The sequence below is a fragment of the Chiloscyllium plagiosum genome, unplaced genomic scaffold (genome assembly GCF_037043375.1).
Source record: "Chiloscyllium plagiosum isolate Xiang-an unplaced genomic scaffold, Cpla_swu_hap1 HiC_scaffold_27, whole genome shotgun sequence".
Lineage (NCBI taxonomy): Eukaryota > Metazoa > Chordata > Chondrichthyes > Orectolobiformes > Hemiscylliidae > Chiloscyllium > Chiloscyllium plagiosum.
Window position 1 is genome coordinate 66,124,998 of NW_028270165.1, and position 23,580 is coordinate 66,148,577.

The window sequence follows — 23,580 nt, forward strand, 5'->3', positions numbered from 1 at the left end:
AATATTGAAATGATTGGTACAACTTGGAAGTTCGCATTTCATGTTCTTCTCTAATTGTATAACAACAAAATAAAACAAAAGAAAAATCGCCAAATTAATGAACGGAGACATTCAATATCAACTTCTTTATCATCTGACCTGAGAAAGTTATTTCTGGAAAAAATAAATAGCACATAAAAGCAATCCAACTGCCTAACCGTTTACCGACTTGAAAGATTGCAACGATCACAATGAAAGAAAATAAGATGCAAGTGATCCAAGTCTAGTTTACATTTTTTTTCTCTGGCAGATCTGTTGTCTCAGTAGCATAATTTCACTTCTTTTCCAGACAAGTGGGAGGTCTATTTCTGGAATGCTGTTGCATTTGAAAATTTCGACTCTCAGATTTCTTTAAACGTTTGTAGAATTCTAATTGACCCCCCGGTCTCGAAGGTTCACAAACTCGACTCAAACATGTCTTTCAATTGTTTGGAACAGCGTCGTTTTTGATGAAAAGAATATTCATGTTTTGGTCCCCGGTCAGGAATCATTCCAACTAAACCCAAAATGCTTTCGATTAAATTCCGTCCAACGACTTCGTGATTTCTCTTGCTTGTTGTGAACTCCCACAAGACAACCCGCTTCACAAAACAGATCAATACAAATAAGACACCGAGTGAAAGGAAAATTACTGTGGTGGTTAGAACTCGAGAATAAATACAGAGAAGGCTGGAGGAACTTAACTATCCCAGCAGCTTACGTGGAGAGAAAAGTATTATGTAACGTTGCTGGTCTGGGGTGACACCTTTTTTATGCATTATTCAGTTCTGAAGAATAGACAGGCCGGACTTGAAATGTTAACAGTGTTTCTCTCTTCACAGATGCTGCCAGACCTACTGTGTTTCTCCAACCATGCTTAAAACGTGGTAGTGTTATCCTTCCTCTCCAAAACATTGATGTTAATATATTTCAATAAAGCTCCTTTCTTTAGATATCAAACTAATAAATGAGGGTATAACGTTTCGAAACTCTAGAACGTGAAATGTAGTCTTCGAGCCAAGTGCTGTGCATATCTATTTTGCTTTGTCTACTCGGAGGATGGCAGATGGTAGAGATCTGGGTCTAAAATTGTGGAGCTGGAAAAGCACAACCTGTCAGGCAGCATCCGAGGAACAGGAGAGTTGACTCTTCAATCATGATCTCTTCACCAGGAATCCTACTATATATATATACATATACATACATAGTGCAGATGTATATTCCATAACTTCACCCAGTTTCTCAAAATTAAAAATCTTAATCGCTGCCGTAAAAATCTCGATGGTCAATGGAATTTTGCGTCAGTAGATCTTTTGTGTATTTATCTGTGATAGTTCCATGAGTATTAACTAAATAACAACTAAAATCTCAATTTTTACGAATGGGTTCTTTTAATCATATTGCAGGGGCAGAATTGTCTGTAATAGAGATAATAAAGCAAGCAGTTTTGGTCAATTAGTTTACACCCTGGATCCATTGACATTGACAGCAACAATACATTATACTTAGAAAACTGAAATTTTGTTATTTTTGAATTTCAGTTGCTGTCTCTGTCGTATGTGGCAGTAGACAAACTAAGTCTGAAAGTGTGGTGCTGGAAAGGCACAGCTGGTCAGGCAACATCCGAGGAGCAGGATTCCTGATGAAGAACTCCTGCTGGAAAAGTCGACTCTGCTGCTGCTCTGATGCTGCCTGACCGGTTTTGCATTTCCAGCACCACCGATTTCGACTCTGACCTCCAGCATGAGCAGTGCTAATCTTTTCCTAGTAGATAAACACAGAGGGCAAATAGAGTCACAGAGTCATAGAGATTGAAAGCATGGAAACAGACCCTTCGGTCCAACCAGTCCATGCCGACCAGATATCCCAACCCAATCTATTCCCTCCTGCCAGCACCCGGCCAATATCTCTCCAAACCCTTCCTATTCATATACTCATCCAAATGCCTCTTAAGTATTGCAATTGTACCAGCCTCCACCACTTCCTCTGGCAGCTTATTCCAGACCCATACCACCCACTGTGTGAAAACGTTGCCCTTAGGTCTCTTTTATACCTTTCCCCTCTCACCCTAAACGTTCTAGACTCCCCGACCCCAGGGAAAAGACTTTGCCTATTTACCCTATCCATACCCCTAATAATTTTATAAACTTCTGTAAGGTCACCCCTCAGCCTCCGACGCTCCAGTGAAAACAGCCCCAGCCTCTTCCTGTAACTCAAATCCCCCAACCCTGGCAACATCCTTATAAATCTTTTCTGAACCCTTTCAAGTTTCACAACATCTTTCCGATAGGAAGGAGACCAGAATTGCACGCAATAGTTCAACAGTGGCCTAACCAATGTCCTGTACAGCCGCAACTTGACCTCCCAACTCCTGTACCCAATACTCTGACCGATAAAGGAAAGCATACCAAACGCCTTCTTCACTATCCTATCTACCTGCGACTCCCATTACAAGGAGCTATGAACCTGCACTCCCAAGGTCACTTTGTTCAGTAACACTCCCTGGGACCTAACCATTAAGTGGAAAAATCCTGCTTCGGTTTGCTTTCCCAAAACGCAGCACCTCGCATTGATCTGAATTAAACTCCATCTGCCACTTCTCAGCCCATTGGCCCATCTAGTCCAGATCCTGTTTTAATCTGAGGTAACCCTCTTCGCTGTCCACTACCGCCTCCCTCCCACCCCCCCCCCCCCCACCCCAATTTTGGGGTCATCTGCAAACTTACTAACTGGACCTCTTATGCTCGCAATTGGAAAAAAGTATTCATATTTTCATTCCATTCCACGACACAGTCTAAGTAGGAGTAGGGCTTTCTTAAAAGGAGTTTCAGAAACTGTGTTTAACACAAAGCAAGATATTTCTGTACATATATACACGAAAACTGTCAAAGAGAAGTACACCTTGGCATCACCCAGAATCTGAACAAAATATTAATTCTTTCTCTATAACTGGATAACTGCTGCTGGAATTTCTGTACAATTCGCATTCTGATTCCTAAACTGTGCCCCATTATCAACAACGCATATTCTGGATTTATCAAAGAAACACTACCTAACTTGCTGTATTGAATTGAACAAACTTTCAGAAGGAGGACTGGCACCTGGGACGAAGAAATCGGCTTGATTTCCATCCAGGAGAAAGTGAGGACAGCAGATGCTGGAGATCAGAGCTGAAAATGTGTCGCTGGAAAAGCGCAGCAGGTCAGGCAGCGCCCGAGGAGCAGGAGAATCGATGTTTCGGGCACGAGCCCATCCTCAGGAATGATTTCCATCCAGCCGATTGGGTCACGAGTTTAATCTGTCCACGACCAACATTTAACCAGAGAAGTGGCACCGTCGGAGTTAACTGCATCACTTCACCTTAGCTCATTCAGGCAATTTAAGAAAACTGCAGGTCCCACCAGCAATTACTGCAAACAGAACATGGAAACACCACATGCAAGTCCCCAACCAGGTTACAATGACATCGCTGAACTTTGACTGGATGCTTGATTCGGATTTTGCGATGGTCTTCCTCATATTCTGTGATGTGCCTGACCTCAATGGAATGCATTGGCCCATGAATTCAGACCACAACCGTTAGTTTGGACTTTCAGCCCAAATGAACGCTGACCAATTCAACAACCACCATTTTCTTTGAACAAATAGAAACAGTCAGATGAACAATGTCCGAATATTAATTGTCACCTAACCCGTTCATCATTGAGAATAGATTGAGCAAAAGATTCTTTCTAGATATAACAATGGTACGGTTTTCTCAAGGGCTTATTTGAAGAAAATTATGGTATTTACCAATATCTATAGAAACACAACAGTTCTACCCTGATACGACCCGTGAATGCATGGCAAGTGGCTTAAATTAACAGGTCTATGAATTATATCACAAGGTGACGCCTGCGATCATTGCAATCTGAGAGAAACACCCGAATCTGTGTTAGCTCATTACACACAGCGGTTAACTGTTGTTTCACAGACAGCGAGCTCACTGGTGGCCCAGAATCCGCCGCACTGGGCGGTAACAGATAATTTTCCAGCCGTTTTAGATTTTCTTTGAAGTTGATTTCTTGTTTGCTTGCTTTAAGTGACAGCAATGCGGGCAAACAAATCAAATCAAAACGAGTAAACTGCCTCGAGTTTTCCGTTCAAATCATCTTTAGAACTGTTTGGAACAACTCCCACTAGAAAACCGGCAATATGTTTAAAACGGATTGACTTTTTCGAAGAGGTGACACTGTCAGAAAATTTATATTTTGGTCAGCCCTGCCTCAATTTGCAACACTCCTGCCCCTGACTCAGAAAGGCAATTGCTAAACACACTTTCTCTCAGTAAATCGACGCTAAATGAACAGTGCAGTGCTGAGGCTAGTTGCACACACACCTTTAGTGATCTCTAGACTCTGCGGGAAAAGGAGAGGGTGGATCCAGCCCGTGTTGGTCCCTGAGCAGACTGTCCAACTAATTTGCTGGAATGCCTCATCACCAGCGCTTTCCAACAAGCACCAGGACATTGCTCAGCTGCTTGGGAGTAGGGCAGTACCTGTAAGATCCTTCTCGTCTGCCTGTACTGTCTGAACCAACCCATGCTGCCATTGAAGCGGCTGTGGGGTTGGGATGGAGAGACTGTCACTGAGCTCATTGTGAAATGTGTCTTTTCTGAGTATGTCTGGAGAAAGTTGCAGCACTATTTACCAAGGGGTTCTGAGACTCAGTCCTCTGTGCTCTACAGTCTGCTCCCCAGGACTGTGCCTGATGTAATACCAATGCGTTTCTGCATGAATTACCATATAGAAGTGATCTCCTTCACAGATAATGCATGCAAGTAAAGATGATTTATGAATAAAGTGTATTTTTGAAAAACGCATAAACCTTTCAGAAGAGCCACTGACCCGATGATCCGACTGAGCTTTCAGCATCAAGTGTTCCAATACAGGCAGAGCATGTTATCGACATTGCCCTGAGCAGTGACAAACTTTTGACCAAACTCAAAAAGTAAGAAAAGCACTTGTTCATAAAAGGATGAACTGCAGTTACGAGAAATCAGAAACAAAAGCAGAAATTGACAGAAGAACCCAAGCAGTTCTGGCAGCGTCTGTGGACAGAATGTGGAGACAACGTTTCGGGACAGTGTTTTTGTTTTTGATAAACACCTAACTGTGTTCCTTATCAGAGCAATGAATGTAAAACATTACTCCGGAAAATAGTGCCTGTAACCTTTCCAAAAGTGCATAAATGCCTCAACATCACAGTGACACACAGTTACTGTTTCATTGATAACGTGAACAGCATGGTAGATATGCAAAACTATGGAGAAAATTTGGTGGAATCTAACAGCACAAAAACCAGCCAAAATTAACGTCGCATCAAAATTTTAGAAATTCAAAAGAAAACCAATTTCCATTTAACGCTTTCACAAACTTTGACAAATGCATTATGTGGATATTGTTCAGCAAGTTTACACACTACACACGCTGCCAAAACAGCGAGAGACACGGTTACGAAAAGACACAAATTGAGTAGGCTTTCAACTCTGTGTGCTGTACAGTAGCCACGCAAAACAAATGCAAGGATTGTGGGGATTGGTGATGGGATGGTGTTTGGGGGAGGGGGCTCTGAAGCCTTCTAAAGTCGTGCATAAACAGTCATAGCAAAATGAAGAGAATACAATGTTCATTCCACGTCATGTCAATATTTTCTTTCGCATGGACTGATCGTGACATTATCTGATTTATATGTAAGTAATAAATGGCCTATCAATGATAAAGAGAATGCATTCAATAAACCATAACTCACAGTTCAATAGCTGCAGAAGGAGCAATTTCAGGGCGGTTACAAGCATCGTCCCAGCTGGTGGTTCCAAGTGAAATCTGAACATGAGCTGAACGCTGCTCCACCGATACTGAACAGCATTTAACTTATCAAATTACTCCTCGATTTCTGTAACAGCTCGCTCCTCAGAAACGGTTTGTACACAGCCACGTGCTTATTTCCATCAACAGTTAGATTTTGATGCGCACACACTGTGAAATGAAGTCTTGTCTTCTGCACCAATGAGAAATGATGTGACCATTAATGGGTATAGTGAAACCGGGCTCCAAACACCAGCTCATCTTGACGAATCAATGATGTGTAAGATAATGACTTGGAAGCGAGTCCCCACTCCGGAATCCATATCATGCTATCACCCAACCACAGGAGATTATTGGTCTCTGGTACTGTCCATGCAAATAATCGGATAATGGGAACATTCTAAAGCATCAAATGGAATCAGATAAATATTTCAGGAATGGATGGTAGGCAATATTTATGAGCTCTATAATTTTTCAGGTGTAACTATCATATTAAACGTGGGAGAACCGGTCCTCGTGCTGTTTATGAATTTTACAACACTGTCGATAAACTCCCAATTCAGAGGTCGGTGTTCAAACTTGAAGTACACGCTATTGCACGTAAATATAAATTGCCTACCATCCATTCCTGAAATCTTTATCTGATTCCATTTGATGCTTTAGAATTTTCCCATTATCCGATTATTTGCATGGACAGTACCAGGTCTTTTACTGCCACGGGCTGTGGACCTGTTTCTCTCTTCTCAACATTAACATAGTCGGTTCACATTTTTCATTCCAAATCTGCTGGCCAGGACAGAGAACGAGTTCACGGACAGGAAAAACTGAGCATTTTCACTGGAAGGCGGTAATAAATGATGTGTACGAGAACTTGACGGTGGGGCATATATAATCAATTATTATAGTTGAGGGGATCAAATGTGGTGTTGCCAGCTTTACTTCAATGCCATCCAGACACGTGAGTGAGTGAGCAACACATGAAAGATGCGATATAATTGGGAAAAGGGTGAGGTTAACGATAGGAGACAGAAAATAAGAGAGAAGAGTATTAAAATTCAGCAAGAGACGAGTAACAACATTTTATGGATGACCCTGTGCACCAGGAACTGTAAAGGAGGCAGGTCCGAGATGGAAAGGCATGCAGGCCTTCACTGAACAAGAATTTGAACACAGAAGCAAGGTTGCTTTCAACCGTCCTTGTGCAGATGTTGCAGAGACCACGGCTGGCCTGTTTTGTGTAGTTATTTTTATCTTGCCCCAGAAGCAATGCCTTGCAATAAAGTGTTTGCAATGAAATTCACCAAACTGATTTCTGGGAGAGCAGGTTTCTTTATTCCGCTGAAAGACCATAAGATTAATTGCGTCCACATTCACTGCTGCTTGGAAACATGAGAGAGAATTTCATCAGAAGGTAACTGCAGTTGGTAGATTTGACGTTTCAGCTGGCTCAGGATATCTAGGAAAAGTGTTCATGTTATTTCAGTGCGGTGTGTGCTGTTTCAGTCGGGGTGACGAGAGAGATTTCATCATTGAGAGATCAGTGAGCCAAGGGAATACTCGAACAGACAAGGCTGCCATTCAATGCTTTTAATAAGAGATGTGCAGAGCTCCGGGCACGTAAGCTTGTAAATGAGGTCTGTGCTAATTAAAGTTAAAAGGTCAAGTCCCAGAGGACCATCAGGCTGTTCTATTATTAGAGAGAGAGAGAGACAAACAGAGACACAGACGAATAATAGTGAGATGAACCGGGAGACAACCACGCACCAGACCAAGGATGTTTTTGAAAAAGGTATCCTCAGTCAATGCGGGAAAGTGTTGACACTATTGGCTGGATTTCGCTTCAGTGATGCAGAGTGATGCCAACATTTATTTAAGATAGTTTTTCTTTATTAATTCACGGGGTGAGGGTGTCGCTAGCGAACAGACCAATGATAACACCACGAGGCCATCATCTTCCCCAATGGTATTGAAATAAAGGTTACAGCGTCACACATACCATAGATAAACAGACCTTCAGACCTCAATGTGTATATTGAACAATCTCACCTGCCGGCACTTTGTCCGTTGTCTACTGTTCCCTGACATTTTAAGTACTTATCCAGATGCTTCTTCAATGTTATGAGAGTACCTGCCTCCCTCACCATCTCGCATTTGGACTAGCCTTCCACGTGCGACCCGGTTAAAGGCCTTGCTGAAGTCTACATGAACAATATCAAATGCAACATTGTCATAACTGCATTTAATCACCGCTCCAAAACACTCAACTAATTGAAACAGCCATCTCGCGCTAAAAAAAAATTGATGCCTTCCATCATTGGTCAATTCCTGACTTTGTAAGAGTTCATTAATCCTATCATTCAGAACTTTTTTCCAGTAATTTCCCTGCCCCAGACATCAGACTAATTTGTTTGTCATTATTTGCATATCGGTATTGGCTTTATCAAGGAACAATGTTCATTACCCACCAGCCATCTGGCACTTCACCTTGGGGCAGCGAAATGGTCAATATATTGTGCCAAAAATCTTCTATAGTGATTCGCGTAGCAGCTTGGGATACCACACATCAGGCCCTGGGATTTATGCAACTTGTGCCTAAGGAAGCATGAATTACCTCTCCTTTATTAATCTTCATATTTTCTAGAATGTCAACATCCCATCAGGAATTCACATCAAAAGTTTCTTCGCCATTTATGAATACAGATGAGAAATACTTGGTTAACATCTCACCCAGGTCAACTGGCTCCACGCACAGTTTGTTTCTTTTGTCTCTGCTCGGCCACACTCTTGTCGCATTCCTGGTAGTAAACTTATAAAATGGTTCGCGTGATGAGTGGGTGTGGTTTCTTCAATTCTGTCTTACAAATATATGTCAGAGCTCCTCTTATACCTATTCATTTCTTTTATAACGAGACTCTCCTGATATATTATTCAAAGATTACCACTTTTCAATAGTTGACATAGCTCTAAATAGCAGCACTTCCCGGATTTGGGGTAATGATGTTCTTACATCAATTTAGATATTTAAATTTCTGCACAATACATAATCTTATCTACAAAGACTTTGAAACTCTTAGATTAATGGTCACTCGTCTAAAATGTTCGCCCACAAACACTTCGGCCACTTGACCAGCTTAATTAACACATGCTAGGTCTAGCACCGCACCATCACTAGTAGGATCATGAGCATACCGAACACAAAATGATCTCCTGCACGCACTTTGAAAATTCCACCCTGTCAAATCCTCTCATGCTGAGGAAGTCACAGTTGATATAAGCAACGATGAGACACCTCGCAATTATAAATCCATTGGTCTCATTTATTGAACGATGGAGCAGGAATGTCGAGTCCAATACCCTGGCCCTACTCCTGCTTTACGATTGTGCATGTGAATTCGAGACATACTTTTTTTTCTGCACAGTCAACTTTACCCCGGATACCATTTCCTTGTAAGCTATCCACACCAAAACAATTGAACAGACCATCGCAGTGGTTTGTTCATACATCTTTTATTATTATTGTCATTATTATTATTATTATTTGATGTGATACAGAATTCCCTAGCTTTGTCAACATTATCAGCCACTCCTATTTGACCTTGCACAGAATGGCTGGCTCAGTGAATTCAGAGATCAGTCAAGGTGCATCTGCTGTACGTTGTTGTGACTCGAGTTGCGTAAATGGACATCACAGGTTCCCTTCCCTCAGTACCTGGAGTTGGATCCTCCCGAGAATTGATTCATGGTCAGATCTCAGGTCTTCACTTAAACAACTGGGTTCGATTCCGCCGTCCGCCATGGTGTGTTTTGTCGTGAAGTTCCTCGGGCCTCCGGAAGACTGACCGAGTGTCATTTCATCTCCGTCGGTGTCTCTCCTCGGACCCCATGCTCCAATACATCTACGACCTCGTGAAAATAAAACATGGTATTTGAACCTCAGTAACATTTCAACTAAGTGAATCAAAACCTGAGACCATATCAATCTGACACCATAATGCTTAGAAATGGCTGAGACAATGTACAAGGAGAGTAATGATAAATGTAGGTCGATTTGGTGTTCGGACAGCTGTTTCCTTTCATGATTGGACACGTGGAGCTGAAAGTGACACAGATCCTCTGGTGTATTCAAAGGTGAAAGGAAATGCAGATCATGCTCTTCACTCCAAAATGGGCTTGCACGGTGGCTGAGTGGTTAGAACTGTTGCCTCACAGCGCCAGGAACACCAGCTCATTTCTTGCCTCGGTCGACTTTCCGTGTGGGGTTTGCACTTTCCCCCCTCCAGGTGCACAGGTTTGCTCCCACAGTCTACAGATATGCAGGTTAGGTGGATTCGCCGTGCTAAATTGCATGTTCAGGTGTGTATAGGTTGGGTCCATTCGACAGGGGTACCTATAGAATAGTAGAGGATTGGCTCTGGGTGGGTTACTCTTTGGAGGGTCGATGTTATCTTGTCAGGGCGAATGGCTTGTTTTCACACTGTAGGAATTCTATTCTATTCTATGAACGATTTATCTGCAGCCAACTTCAGATGATTGCTTTATATCAAGTCCTGGGATTTGGGAATTCTTGACTCAGCCTGCATTTCTTTGTCCCTCACTTTTTGCCCATTGAGAGGTTGCTGGTGAGCTGTGTTCCGTGATCTCGACATTGCCGATGCTGTCGATAATCCTACAATGCAGGTAGGGAGGGAAATCCAAGATTCTGTCCAAGTGACAGTGAGAACAAAACGGCAATTTTATTCCAAGTCAGGCTGGTGAGTGACTTGGAGGGTAACTTGCAGCGGGTGGTGTTCCCATGTGTCGGTTGTCATTACCATTGCAGATGGAAAAGTTTGTGGTTTTTGAAAGGGCTGTCTGAGGATCTTTAGTGAATTGCAGCAGTGCTTTTTGAAAATATTACAGAATGCAGCAACTGAGCATCAGTGGTGGAGGGATTGGGTGCTTGAGGATGTGGGGCCAATCAAACGGGGGCTGCTTTGTCTTGGATGGCGTCAAGCCCCTTGAGCTTTGTTCACTCATCCAGAGACCTGCGGAGTTTTCCTTCACTCAGGTTTTGTACCCACAGCTGCAGCGAGACATGTTGAGTTTGCCAGCATTCTCCAGGTTTGTGTGAGAGCTATGCGGACTTGGAGGATGTTAGACTTGGGAATCAGTGTGTAATATACTGCCATGTGAGTGCTACTTGACAGCAGTGTTGAAACTGTCAATCACATTTGTAACGATGTTGCCCCTTTAAGAAGGTCATTTTGGACTTGCTATTTTTTAAAGAGGGTTAGTAATGGCAGAGGAGCAGAAATATCTGGGCTCGAGCTGTTTACAATTTTAGGTGAATGGTCATTACTCCCAGTTCAGTTTTTCTTTCTACTTTCGTTTAGTTGTAACAGTGAGAAGCTGCTGCAGTGCAGAAAGAATCCAAGTCTTGGCAGATGATTACTGATTAGCTTTCTCTCTGAAATATGTCCTGTCTGGAAGAAACTGAGATTGGATTTACCTTTTGCCGAAGCGTCTGTTTGCAAGGCGTGACTGGAATAGAACAGGTTGTTAGTTAAGGTGCAGTATCGGCTCGTTTGGTTTTTAAATAATTAAGTTATTCCAAATTCTGTTTTCTTCTGTTAGCGTTTCAACTGCAGTGTTTAAATCGATGGTGTTTTGGTGAAAGCGGACTGGTTTGACCAGCATACCTGGAATATCCACTTCACATCTGCCTTTGAAATAAGACAAAGCTAGGGACTGGACTACTTTCTCAAAATGGTTTGAGGGAGTCTGGCCTGGACCATAACTGGTGATTGAGATCACTCATTTTAGACAATATTTTCTGTCTTTGGATTTGTCCTGCAGTTCATGCAAGCACAAAACCTGTCAATGTCACGCACTGACTGTAGACAGTATAAGGAGAGAGAGATCGAACAACCGTCAATGGATACAATAACCCCTCCTCTGGTGACCGATTCTTGTCGGAGTATAGATTAGATTAGATTAGATTACAGTGTGGAAACAGGCCCTTCGGCCCAACAAGTCCACACCGACCCGCCGAAGCGAAACCCACCCATACCCCTACATTTGCCCATTACCTAACACTACGTGCAATTTAGTATGGCCAATTCACCTGACCCTGCACATCTTTGGACTGTGGGAGGAAACCGGAGCACCCGGAGAAAACCCACGCAGACACGGGCACATTGTACGTGATATAAAATGTGCTTGATCACGGAAGTTGTGGCAGTTGTTATTCTTTTCATCCCTGAAGATCTGTGACATTGTTGTTGAACAGGGTTCGGTGCTGATAGCTCAGTTGTTTGCATTTTGCACAAGTGATTTGTATGAAAATGCAGGGGGTCTGATCAGGAACCTCCTGATCACCACAATTATCATTAACATCCATTTAGAATCTGAAACAGTCAGTTCGGACCTTAACACCTGTCCTCATTGTTTGCTCTGGGCACCCGTCAGTGTCTACAGCGGCCCCACCACCACCTCCCACCCCGACCCCCTGCAGCATCTGAGGTAAACAGCACATAAATAGCAGAAGCCAGCCCACTTCAGTTTTGCATACCAGATTAGAGTGATGCTGGAAAAGCACAGTAGGTCAGCCAGCATCCGAGGAGCAGGGAAATCGACGTTTTGGGCAAAATCCCTACATCAGGAATTGACCCTAATCTCCGGCATCTGCAGTACCCACTTTCGCCTAGTTTGGAAAACCAGTCAATAGGCTGTAAATATTAACGCTATAATTCTCCCGAGTAAGTGCAGCGTTTTAGTCATAGAGTCATAGAGATGTACAGCACGGAAACAGACCCTTCGGTCCAACTCGTCCATGCTGACCAGATATCCCACCCCAATCTAGTCCCACCTGCCAGCACCCGGCCCGTATCCCTCCAAACCCTTCCTATTCATATACCCATCCAAATGCCTTTTAAATGTTGCAATTGTACCAGCCTCCACCGCTTCCTCTGACAGCCACTTTCATACACATACCATCCTCGATGTGCAACGTTGCCCCTTAGGACTCTTTTATATCTTTCCCCTCTCACCCTAAACCTATGCCCTCTAGTTCTGGACTCCCCCACCCCAGGTGGAAAAGCCTTTGCCTATTTATCCTATCCGTGCTCCTGATAATTTTATAAACCTCTTTAAGGTCACCCCTCAGCCTCCGACGCTCCAGGGAAAACAGCCCCAGCCTGTTCAGCCTCTCCCTACAGCTCAGATCCTCCAACCCTGGCAACATCCTGGTAAATCTTTTCTGAATTGTGTTCTTCATTCAGACTTCTAACCCCCTCAAAACTTTGATTAGGTTACCATGGTTACAAAACTGAATCCAGTTTAGAAAATTTGGTTACTTTTATCTACATTTCCAGAAATATCCTGTTTAACTTGCGCTGCTTTGCTCTATATGTCAACAAGACAGCACATGAGCAATCTTTCAACGTTGGTCTGCAGAATTTCTCACCATATATGGAATGTGTTACGATAGACGGTAACTTGCCCACGATCTGAGGAAATGTAATCTTTCATAGAGAAGCTAAGTACATGAACAAACGTTCACTGAACTGAAATGCTGCACATCCCCACTCATTGAACTACACCAGGTGAGACACAGGCTGTGGCCTGGAAACATGTAGAAGCACATTTTATAGCAGATGATAATTTGGAAATAAGCAAGATTTTGCAAGGCGAAAGTGAGGACTGCAGATGCTGGAGGTCAGATTCAAGATGAGAGTGATGCTGGAAAAGCACAGCCGGTCAGGCAGCATCCGAGGCGCAGGAAAACCGACTTTTCGGGCAAAAGCCCTTCATCAGGAGTGAGGCAAGATTTTGGAGAGCTCCATATATGAATAAACTATTCTCAGTCTGCAGAACCACAGAACTGTCACTGCACATATTGCCTTTCTCTGGAACCAACAGGAAACACCTGGGCAACGTGGTAAATTCTACGCTCAGATTTTGTCGCCCGTTTTCCATTTAAAATTAAAAATTAGAGATGGAGCAAACAATTTTATTCAGAATTAGGACTGAAACATCATGCGATCCATGGCACTGTGCAATGGAGGTGTATACAATTATGATGAACGTAGATAGGGTAGACAAGAAGAAATATTTATACGTTGTGGCAGGGTCACTGGCGTGGACGAATAAATTTAAGTTAAGGAGAGGAATTATGAAGAAATTGCAAGGAAGTTTTCGCATAGAGGGTTGTGGGAAGCTGAAACTCACTGTCTGTAAGGCTAGTATAAGAAGAAACGCTCATCATACTTTCGGAGTATTTAGATACACAACCAGTCCATGCCGAACATTATCCCAAACTGACCTACTCCCAACTGCCTGCACTTGGCCAATGTTACTCTAAATATTTCTTATTCCTATATATATATGTAAAAGTCTTCCAGTAACTGTCTCTGAATCTTTCACTTCCTCTGGACGTTCATCTCACACACAATAGATTCCTTGTAAAAGAAAAATTTCCTCTTATGTCTTTTATAAATATTTCTCTCTTACATTGAGAATGTGCCCCGATCTAGGGAAAATACATCTGCCATTCACCTTATTCTTTCACCCCTCGGTGTTATATAAACCTTCATAATGCTGTGCACAAAATAGTCCCAGCGTGTCCAATCTCTCCCTATAACCTGAACGCCCCCATTCCAAGAAGGATCCTGGCAAATCTGTTCTGGACTTGCTCCACGTAGATAATGTCCTTCCTATAACAGCCAGGACAAAACTGCACACAATATTCCACAAGTGGCCTTGCCAAACTCAACATGACGTCCCATCTCCTGTGGACAATGGTCTGAGCAGTGCCATCTGTCAAATGTAGATATTGAATTCACTTCCCACCTCCAATTCATTATTGTAAATAGGTGGTGTCCGAGCACTGAACCTAACGGTCCCCTCTCTGCACTGACTGGCACTTTGAACATGACCAGTTTGTTCCGAAATCCCACACAGAGCCAAGAACTATTCCATATCATGGTGCTAGTAAAAACAATGTCTTATTGGAAGGGGTTTACTCAGCCTGTGTGCTCAGTGACTACCATTAAATCTCCCAGTGGATCCTCACTGCAGGTGTCCCTGGGGACCTTACTGTTTCTATTAATAAGGGATTGCTCGCAGTATGTTAGCACAACATTGCAAGACGGAGAAACAGCTCCCGCACTGCCCGAGATCAGCAGCTCCAGAGGGAGAGGGAGAGAATAGATCAGAATCTCGGAGCAATGGAGGTGAATGGCACAAGAACGGAGAGGAGTTTATCCTTGGCAATTTACTGGCTTTCCTCAGACCATAAGTGGATAACACTAACACATCGGATTATGTCTGCACTTCATATTATTCAAGCCGGTTACTATCCACTCCTGGCTCTCGTTGGAGTCCCTGGTGAGTCTCTCTACCTAGAGATTTTATTTCAGCACGACTTTTGCGCTGTCTTTCTGTTGCTGTCAGTATAATTTTGAGAATATGCAAGACACTACGCCAGTCACCACCTCTGCTCAATTGTCAACAATCGCATCTGGCACACAGCCAATAACTGATGCTGTCCAGTCGGTTCACTACTTCTGGGATACCGCACTCTCTCAATTAATCCCTGACCCGAAATCTGTCCCAACCCGACTCTGCTGCTTCACCGTCCTGGGATATTAAAATAGTCTGTGTTCAGATGCAATAAGACCAGGACAATATTCAGGCTTGGGATGGCAAGGGACAAGTAACATTCGTAACCAGAAAAGTACCAGTTGATGACCACCTCCAAGAAGAAAGTTTCTAACTGTCGCCCCCTTAAGTTCAGTTCTGTTACCATCACCAAATCCAACCCTCACCCGCTATTATCAACATCTAACCATTGCTCTCTTGATATTGAATAGTGTTCCCATCACCGAGTTCCCCCACAGCCCCCATCAACATCTTGGGGGGTCAACATTGACCAGACACTGAACTAGACCCAGCCTCATATAAACACAGTGACTACAACAGTAGATCAGACGGTGGGAGTCCTGCAACGTGTAACTCCCCTCCAGGCTCCCAACGCCTCTTCCGAACCAAGAGTTCACAAGTCAGTAGAAGGCATGCAGGGTATAAAAGTTAGCCAATTCCTGACACACTTTGCGCTTTTCCATGAGATGAGCTGCAGCAAGACAATTGACTGCAGGATTCCCTCCTCATGTTCCAGGCGTCTGGATTTGAAAGTTGCATCAAGGGGAACACGGAAAATCAGAGGGATGGGATTGGCACCTGACTTGCAATGTCTCATTTGGAAGAGTGAGGCAGAATGCTTTGCAAGTGTTGATCTGCAGGAAACTATGTTCGCTTCATGGTTTTAAGTTGGAGAACGACACGGCAGCCAAACAAATCAAGGTGGTGGAGGTTTCAAAAGGTTGGATTGAACAATTATCCACCGGGTTCTATGTCCAAGCATGGGGCGGGTAACAGAGTATTTCAACAGCCAGGGCTGACCCGCCAGCCTTGTTAGGAAACCACCAGAATAAGTCAATGCTTTGGGGAACAGAATGGTTAAGCTCACATGGAGCAGCAGGACGTAGATGGGTCTGCTTGGTAAGTTAGTGATCCACTTCATTGGTATCCATTGGGACTTCTAGGAGGGAATTTAAACAACAGACTTGCTGAATCTGATGGGATGAACATTTTAAAGTTTAGGAACTCGAAGGGAGTGAATTGGGTATTAATAGTAAATCTGTACAAGTAATTTTGAGGAGAGGCGGTTGGAGATCCCATGCTTAGGGAGGTTGAAATGACCAAGATTGTTTTTCTAAGGTTGGGTGATGATTTTGATGATCTCCGTTTGCATGAATCTGATTGTTTTCGAAGTGATTTAAGAAGGAGTTTTAGAGCTTGGAGTACTTCTCAGGGATACAAAAAAGTAGTTTTCTCCAATCTCTTTGCTCAAATGACTTTCCATGATTACACGGAACATCAAAGATATACAACAGTGAGCATTCTAGACAAATCATGATGGAAGGAAGGTACCCTGTTACCACTCCGTGCTTTTAAGTATTGTCTATCTATCAGTGCACCGAATATACAACAAAAAAACCAACTATCTACCGTGAGATGGCTTTGCAAAACTAAACCTCACATTGTGTTTCTGGGTCTGCTTGCCGAGGTGGGAAGTTGTTTAATCCCCTGTCAGTGCTTTGGAGCCTCCTGTGAAGCGCTGTACTGTATCTTCTGGAACTTATTTGGTTCCGTTTCTGCTGCTTCCGGTCGTCGGTTCCCGTTGTTCGTTGTAGCGGACGGTATATTGGGTCCAGGTCAAAGTGCTTGTTGACAGAGTCCGTGCAGAAGTGCCATACTTCCTGGAATTCTTTGGCTGTCCCACGGTTACCTTGTTCTATGATCGTTGTGTTGTCCCAGTCGAATTTGTGCCCCTTGTTATCTGTGTGTATGGTTACGAGTCGTGATGTTTAGTGGCTGGTTGGTGTTCGTGGATGTGGATTGGTTGTTGTCTGCCTGTTTGCCTATATAGTGTCCCGTGCAGTCTTTGCATATAATCCTGTAAAATATGTCAGTCTTACACATGACAGGTTTAGGGTCTCAGCCTGGCTGTTGGTTTATGGGCTGTCATCAATCTGATCGTTTCAGAGAGGTCTGGCTGTCAGATCTGAGACGTTTTCCTTTATGTGGGGAAGCATGGGTAGTGAGTTAGGTCGTGGCATGTCCTCATCCACAAGACAGAGTGCAACAGCGCTTCATAGGATGCTCCAAAACACTGAAGGAGTCACCCAGACAGGGATAAAACGCCTGCAAATCAACTTCCCAACTCAGCGAACATCCCCACAACCATGGCAGCTAGTTCCCAAACTAGAAGTCTTTACACCGACCTTCAGGAAACCTGACGGATAACAGACTTGCAGATTAGTCGTTACTTATTCAGTTATTGAGCTGATTTTATTGATATAACCTTGAATTAAAATTTACAGCAAGCTTCAGATCAAGAATCTGCCTTTGGGCCTGAACGACATCAACACGATTAACTATTTTAACAAGCAGTTCCAAGAGTTAGACAATAGTCAATGGACAATAGTTGCAGGAGTAGGCCATTCAGCCCTTCGAGCCTGCACCGCCATTCAATATAATCATGGCTGATCATTCCTAATCAGTATCCTGTTCCTGCCTTATCTCCAAAACCCTTGATTCCACTGTCTTTGAGAGCTCTATCCAACTCTTTCTTAAATGAATCCAGAGACTGGGCCTCCACTGCCCTATGGGCAGTTATATTTCACAATTTAAGGAACTGTCATATCAGTTTCGCAATTATTTTTACTCAGTTAATTAAGTGGCCTGGATGTAAAATACCTGCATTAAATAGTAGTAAATGGCCACTCCCTTCCAAAATAAGACTTGATCTTCAGAATTAAGTGCCAGTTCACGTATTTTGAAGACAGACCAATTATAATGTAACTAAGGTTAATAATTATGAAAAATGTATAAGTTGGAGGACGAAGCATTGAAGGTTTGAGCTATTGGGAGGGTCTGAATAGGCTGGGACTATTTTCTCTGGAGTTTTGGAGGCTCAGTGCTCACGTTTCATGGGTTTGTAAAATCATGATGGGCATAGATAGGGTAAATATTCAAGGTCTTAATCGGAGAGTGGGGAGGGGGGTCAAAAACCAGAGGGCACAGGTCAAAGGCGAAAGATGTAAAATGGACCTGGAGGGTGTATGTTTGTTTCAGGCAGAGGGTGTTTTGCGGATGGAATGAGCTATCAGAGGAGGCTGGAATAATTACTCCATTGAAAAGGCATCTGGATGGGTACATCAATAGGAACGGTTTACAGGGATGGGAGCTAAGTGCAGGGAAATGGAACTCGATCAGATTGGGATGCCTGGTCAGTGCAGATGTGTTGGAACTGAAGCATCTCTTCCTGTGCAGTACGACTCTCTGACTCGATGATAGTCTTTAATTTAAAAGGTTGGTGGTAGCTGAGTACGTAGAATTTGTAAGGGAGAGGTGGATGGATTCTTCATAATCAACTGCGGCGAAAAGTTACCAAGTTTAAGAGGTCGTCAGGAAATGTGGACATTCAGCCCCAGCCATGACCTTGAATGACAGAGCACACAGAGGGAGACAATTAACCTTCATTTCCTATGTAAATGCTCACGTGAATGGTCGGGTTTATTTTCAATTTCCATATGGTACTAGTTACCTCATGGGACTTAATTCATCGCAACCACCTACAATCTCTATGAGCCACAAATCTTAATCAATGTTTCCAGTGTTCACCTTTCCCCTCTCACACTGAAAACGATGCAATCCTCTAACTCCCATTTGATTTGATGTGATTATTGTCACGTGCACCTCGATACAATGAGAAGCGTTGTTTTGTGTCCCATCCAAATTATACATGACATACATACATTAAAATGCAGAGTATAGTGTTACAGCTACAGAGAAAGGTCAACACTAATAAGTATGGAATCGAGACAGTGCCATTCAGCCCACACCGACCCTCTGGAGAGTAACTCACCCAGACCCATTCCTCCTAGCCTATATTTACCCCGACTAATGTATCTACACATTCCTCTGCTCTATGGGGGCAATTTAGGATAGCCAATCCACCCTAACCTGCATTTTGTTGGACAGTGGAAGCAAAGCAAAGCACGTGAAGGAACCCCACACAGACACGTGGAGAATGTGCAAACTCAAGACGGATAGTCGCCCAATGCTGGAATCATGGCGTGATGTGGCAGTAATGACAACCACTGAGCCACCGTGCCGCCCGTGCGAGCTCCATCCAAACGTCTGATGACAGAAGCAAAGAACTGATTCTTGAATCTGTTACTACCTATTTTCAAATTCTTCTATTATCTGCCATGTGGAAGAGGGTGGAAGAGAGTTGCACCGAGATGGGAGGGGTCTTTGATGATTTTGGATGCTTTCCCGAGGCAGCGGGAAGGGTAGATGGAGTCAGTGAGTGGAAGGCTGGTTTTCATGATGGACTGGGCTGTGTACACAGTTCTCTGTAATTCCTGTTGTCTTGGGCAGGGCAGTTACCATCCCTCGCTGTGCTGCATCCATCGTACATTTATAACAAAGAAAAGGTCCAAGTTATTTGAACAAGATGAAAATCATTAGCCTTCAGAGTAAGTACAAGCACTGGCCTGATTTCTTCACCGTACCGTCGATGGAGTTGGTGCACGATAGATTGTTGGTGGTATTTATTCCGAGCAACACGGAGCTCTTGGCCGCGTCCACCTCAGCACCACTGATACAGACAAGGGTGTGTCCTCCACTCTACTTCCTGAAGTCCCCGTCCAGCCCCTTTACCTGGCGCCTCAGGTGGTGATACTACACACAGTGCTAACTACTGAAGCATGGTGACCATATCTACCTGATGCTATTTGAGTGATATTCACCTCTCCGTCTTTTGCAGAATACATTTAGCATGCAGTCTGAGGAAACACAGGTAATCCATCAGATTGCACATGGAACACCATGGGCCCTGATCATCTTCAGCAACTTCCTGACGGGTTTCTTATCAAGCTCCATCTCCAAATTCAAACTGATTGCATCCACTGGCTCTCCGTTGTCTAACGTGCTCATTAGTTACTCAAAGTCTCCTAACGGACCTGTCATATATGACCTCCCCTTGATGAAGACGTGCTGACTCAGCCTTATTTAAGAGTGTGTTTCCAAGTACTCCACAGTTTTGTATCTCATAATGGACTCTAAAATCGTACCAATGCCTGAGGACACAGTAACCAGTCTATAGTTTCCTCTCTTCTGTCTCACTCCTTTCTTAAACAGGGGTGTTATGCTAGCCCTTTCCCAGTCCTCTGTGACCCTCTCTGACTCCAGTGATTCCTGAAATATGCCGCTACAATCTTCTCACCTCTCTCCTTCCGAACTCTCAGTAAATTCTATCGGGTCAAGACAATTTATTCACCTTCAGACATATCAGCTGCCCACGCACCGTCTGTTCAATGATGGTCACTGCACTCACGTCTGCCCGCGAACTCCCTTGAAGTTCTTATGTGCCGCTGGTGACTTGTTCCGTGAAAATCTTTTCTTCCTTCCCATCTTCACCACAGCTATTGCATTTTTGTTAACGCTATGTGCATCTCTCCAATTCTCCCGTTGTCCTAACTTTCAACCATTAGCCCATTGTCCCATGGCCCCACCTCACGTCCCATCGGCATTCCTGATTTATTGACTATTTACTTACAGCTGTTGTGGTTTGATCTCTCCCGACTGACAGCTGTTCTGTTTACTTATTATTCATCATGCTGTAATTTAAGCGTATCACTGGAAGCATTAGAACTGCATTAAAAAAATGGATAACACCTCGCTAAAACTGTTAAATGTACCCTGGACAGATGGGTAATTTCATTTTTGTTTGTTTGTTTTCCATTCCACACAGTTAACTTTCTGACGATTATGATTCTATCCTGCAACAAATGTGGTCTCTCCAAATGTATTACACGTTACCTGTCAGCTATGGTAGTGGCGGATCAACTGGTGGTTATCCTCGACCTGATATTGAGACACATTCCGATTGTTTATCGTGACCAGTTTACTTTCCTTCACAGAATCCCCGTGTGTAATATCCACGCCGTCCTGCTTTATGCAGCCACTGACTGTTCTGTCTGGTTCACCGTCAGCTTCACCTTTGATCGATTTGTGGCCATTTGTTGCCAGAAGCTGAAAAGTAAATATTGCAATGAAAAAACGGCGGCTGTGGTTCTGGGGACAGTGTCTGTGCTGAGCTCTTCAAAGAACCTTTTCTGGTACTTTATGTTCAGTGGCTGGTATTGGATGCAGAACTACCCCTGGTTCTGTTTCATCAGGGTGAATGTTACCAATTCTCCAGTTTGGGCAGCATTTGAGCTCGCCCACAACATCCTCAACCCCTGCATCCCGTTTGCGTTAATTTTGCTGCTCAATGTTTTCACTGTAAGGCACATTGCAATGGCCAGCAGAGCTCGCCGCAGACTGTGGGCTCGAAGCAGTGGGAAGAGATCGAGAGACGCAGAGATGGAGAGTCGAAAAAAATCGATCATTTTACTGTTCGCTATGTCGACCAATTTCATCCTGTTGTGGTCAATGTTAATGGTTTATTCCATATGGAGACGGATGTGGCGCTTGGGATATCAGTCTGTCTGGATAGATAGATATGTGCTTGACTTAGGCTTCATGCTGCAGCTCTTGAGCTGCTGCACAAACACTGGGATATATGCTGTTACCCAGACTAAGTTCAGAGAGCAGTTCCAGAATGTGCTAAAACATCCTTTCAATACAATTCTTCAACTCATTCATTGATCAGTCATTTCCAACAGTGTCTTATGGTGAGGATGTGGGGACAGACGAGAAGTACATTGGGAGAAATTAAGTGGGGTCACCGCTATGCTCAAGTTCCCAATTCCTCAATTTCAGCAAATAGAGATGGACGGGGATTGGGCAGAAACAGAGAAATGAAAGCAGACAGAGAGAGAGATTGAGCGACTGAAATCGAGATGGCATGCTAATTGGTCAGAAAGGGTGTGTCAGAGACCGACTAGGTCCGAGAGATTGAAAGGGAGTGGGAGAAAGGCAGAAAGGAGGAACGAGAGTTAGAATGAAGAAAATAAGGAATGATAGCGAGAAATGGGGAGAGGGCACATGGGAGAGATATAATGTGAGAGGAATGGAGAGGGAGAGAGGGAAAGGAGTAATAAGTGTTACAGACTAGGTCTGACCCCCTCAAAACATTTTTAGAAGGTAGCCCAGACCATAATTTTGCTAGTTGTTTGAAACAGTTGCCAATTGGATGTTCCAAGAGTGATGCAGCTGGCCCAACCACGCCATTCACAAAAAGCAGAATTTATTTGCACAATTACCGAATGAAACACAAACAAAAGGGAACTGATTATAGAATAACTTGACCCACCTGAAAACCCAATCATCTCTATCACAATTTAATGTTGCTATCCCAATTTCCTGCAACATCCCCATAAACGCACCCCTTGACAAAAAGAAAAGGCAATTTCAAACCCAGGCTCTTACGGGAGAGATGTCAGAGAGAGAGCGAATCAGTCAAGAATCATCTGTTGAAGCATGGAACCACTTTCACTGGAATTTTATTCGCTGATCCCCAGCGGTTTCTAACTGCCAAAACTGAACCAGATTAGAAACGTTTCTAAACTGAAAGAACTGGCCACTCACCTTTCATTGCACAACTACCTTGTTAAAAAAAAACTTAAAAGATTGCCCTAACTGTTGACCAGGTCAGTCTCTGCCACCCATATCGGCACCTTTGCCTTCCACAACCATTTTGGGAAATTAGCAAAAACAACATCACCTTGTTTGAGGAGCAGCATTGTCACAAGAGGGACATAATGACAAAGAAAGAGATGGAGAGATATATATCGTAAGAGAGTAGTTAAAAAGGAGAGATAGAGACAGGAGGGTGGAGAAAGAAGGTGGATTGTGGGGAAAAATGGGCCCAAAGGAGAATGTGTCAGGTGAGGAGCAAGCAAGATGGAGAGTAAAACACAGGGAGAGGTGGTTGTAGGAAAAAAAATGAGGAAACAATCCAGACAGAATGAGTCAAGGACCGTAAAGGTGGAAACGGACAGGCAAAGCGTGACAGAAAGACAAAGCATAAAGAGGAGGTTAGAAATAGGAATTTATACAGAGAGTGAGACTCAGAGATGTGGAGTGGGGTGAAGATCAGAGGGAGGGAAGGAATTAGAGGGATGACCCAGATGATGGGAACAAAACTGGGCAAGTCAAA

General features: G+C 43.6%; 2 protein-coding genes across 2 annotated transcripts in view; one reads left to right on the forward strand and one right to left on the reverse strand.

Annotated features, from left to right (window-relative positions):
• The window catches only part of LOC148144509 (scavenger receptor cysteine-rich type 1 protein M130-like), a 26,000-nt gene extending 16,340 nt beyond the window's left edge, over positions 1 to 9,660 (reverse strand). The window contains exons 1-2 of the mRNA XM_087975365.1: positions 9,574 to 9,660; positions 443 to 620 (exon numbers count right to left, since the gene is read on the reverse strand). Coding sequence (XP_087831491.1) covers positions 443 to 620; positions 9,574 to 9,660 — 265 coding nt within the window. The remainder of the gene's footprint in view (positions 1 to 442; positions 621 to 9,573) is intronic.
• Positions 9,661 to 15,070: 5,410 nt separating this feature from the next.
• Positions 15,071 to 22,152, forward strand: LOC148144510 (putative G protein-coupled receptor 139). Its single transcript, XM_087975366.1, has 2 exons — positions 15,071 to 15,230; positions 21,229 to 22,152. Exons 1-2 carry the CDS (start codon positions 15,071 to 15,073, stop codon positions 22,125 to 22,127), a joined length of 1,059 nt encoding a protein of 352 aa, XP_087831492.1. The 3' UTR covers positions 22,128 to 22,152.
• Positions 22,153 to 23,580: the final 1,428 nt, after the last annotated feature.

Excerpts from the sequence above, each read along its gene's own strand:
- LOC148144510 (XM_087975366.1), top strand. The coding sequence starts at position 15,071 with ATGGAGGTGAATGGCACAAGAACGGAGAGGAGTTTATCCTTGGCAATT. Across the intron at positions 15,231-21,228 it reads GGCTCTCGTTGGAGTCCCTG|TTAACTTTCTGACGATTATG; the intron begins GTGAGTCTCTCT and ends CATTCCACACAG.